The sequence below is a fragment of the Carettochelys insculpta genome, chromosome 30 (assembly GCF_033958435.1).
Source record: "Carettochelys insculpta isolate YL-2023 chromosome 30, ASM3395843v1, whole genome shotgun sequence".
In the NCBI taxonomy this organism is placed as follows: Eukaryota; Metazoa; Chordata; order Testudines; family Carettochelyidae; genus Carettochelys; species Carettochelys insculpta.
The window spans coordinates 2248950-2250535 of NC_134166.1; the positions used below are offsets into that span (position 1 = coordinate 2248950).

Genomic DNA, 1586 nt, shown 5'->3' on the forward strand with positions numbered 1-1586 from the left:
CTGGTTATTCCATACATGGCTAACTCAGCAGGGCTATGCTTCATTGGAAAGCAACTGCTATACTTCTCTGCTGGGAACAGGAGAATTCTTAAGTGGCCAACTGATGGGACTCAGTGTACCAATTTCTATGTTCTTCTCAGCAGAAATACCCACTGAAGATGCTTTGCTTTAGATCGTGTAATTTAGGGACATTCCCTTCAAGTCAATAGACCTGAATGTATTTTGCCCCAGTTGAGGATCTTGTCCTTAGTGACTTACATGGGGAGAAGAAAAGTTTCTGTTCATCCATCAACCACTGGTAATTACTGTCAAGATTTGGAAAACCTAAAAGCCACACAAAACTGGATTACATGCAGAGATTGTCTCCTCAGAGAAAAGGAAAAGTTTTGCATTATCCCAGCCACAATCACTTTGAGAAATGTCTTAAATGGGCACAGAAATCCAGGTTTCCAATCAAGAAATAGTTACATTGTTTCCAGGCTGGGATTTTTTTCAGCAAAGTCACTGAGAAGGTTTCAAAGAGGCACTTTGAGAGAGGAGGTTAGTGTAAGTGGTTAAGAAGCATATGAAGAAGAAAAAGGAACAAATATACAACCACAAACTTAGGGACTAAGCCCACGTTCCCCACACCCAACATCCAAGTAGAAGTCATTACAATAGAAACAGAGATATGACAACATTTGTCTCACCATCCTCTGAACCTTCCCCCTATGTTGTGTGTTCCAGGTTTACCTCCATCACAGAAAGATGTCTTGCTCCAGCCTCTGCTATCCAGAATGTGGGGTGGCCAGACCCAGTCCAGTTTCCGGCAGCTGCAACGAGCCATGTGTTAGGCAGTGCCCTGACTCCCAAGTGGTGATCAGACCCTCGCCAGTGGCCATCACCCTCCCAGGACCAATCATGAGCACTTTCCCTCAACAGAGTGAAGTGGCATCTGTCGGAGCACCTGTGGTCGGAGCTGGCTATGGGGGCTCATTTGGAGCGGGGGGATTGTACGGCTCTGGAGGTCATTATGGAGGATTGTATGGTTTGGGGGGATTAGGTGGTTTTGGGGGATTAGGTTTTGGTTATGGAGGCCAGTGTGGTTACGGAGGTCATTCTGGTTATGGAGGATTGGGTGGTTACAGGGGTGGTTATGGTTATGGGGGCTTATGCGGTTCTGGGGTATCTCATCATAGATACCTGAGTGGAAGCTGTACACCATGTTAAACAAAGCAGGAATGTCTATGGCAAAAGAAAAGACCCAGAAATGAACAGCAACCTACAGATTCAGATATTGGTTTCAGAAGTGCTGTGTAAGCCGTGTCTGCCCAGCACCTTTGTCTCATAGACATCAAACTAGTTTCTTGCTTATCAACTCTTTCTTCCAACGCTTTCCAAACCACATGTTTATTCTCTTAGTCGCATATAAAGGACACTCAAGCTGTTTCTATTAACCCCACAGTATGATGGAAATAGGGGCCAGAATTAGAGCATCAATTTCTTTTGTTATGACTGTGTTTGTCAAATTTGGAGCTGTAACGAAAGAGAAAAAACACCTTCCTTCCTTCATGTTTATCCAAGGGAACGGGGTGAATGGCTTCAGC

At 44.7% G+C, this 1586-nt stretch overlaps 1 protein-coding gene across 1 annotated transcript; it reads left to right on the top strand.

Annotated features, from left to right (window-relative positions):
- Window positions 1–747: 747 nt before the first annotated feature.
- Window positions 748–1209, top strand: LOC142003673 (claw keratin-like). The gene has a single exon (XM_074980814.1). It carries the CDS (start codon window positions 748–750, stop codon window positions 1207–1209), a length of 462 nt encoding a protein of 153 aa, XP_074836915.1.
- The last annotated feature ends 377 nt before the right edge of the window (window positions 1210–1586 follow it).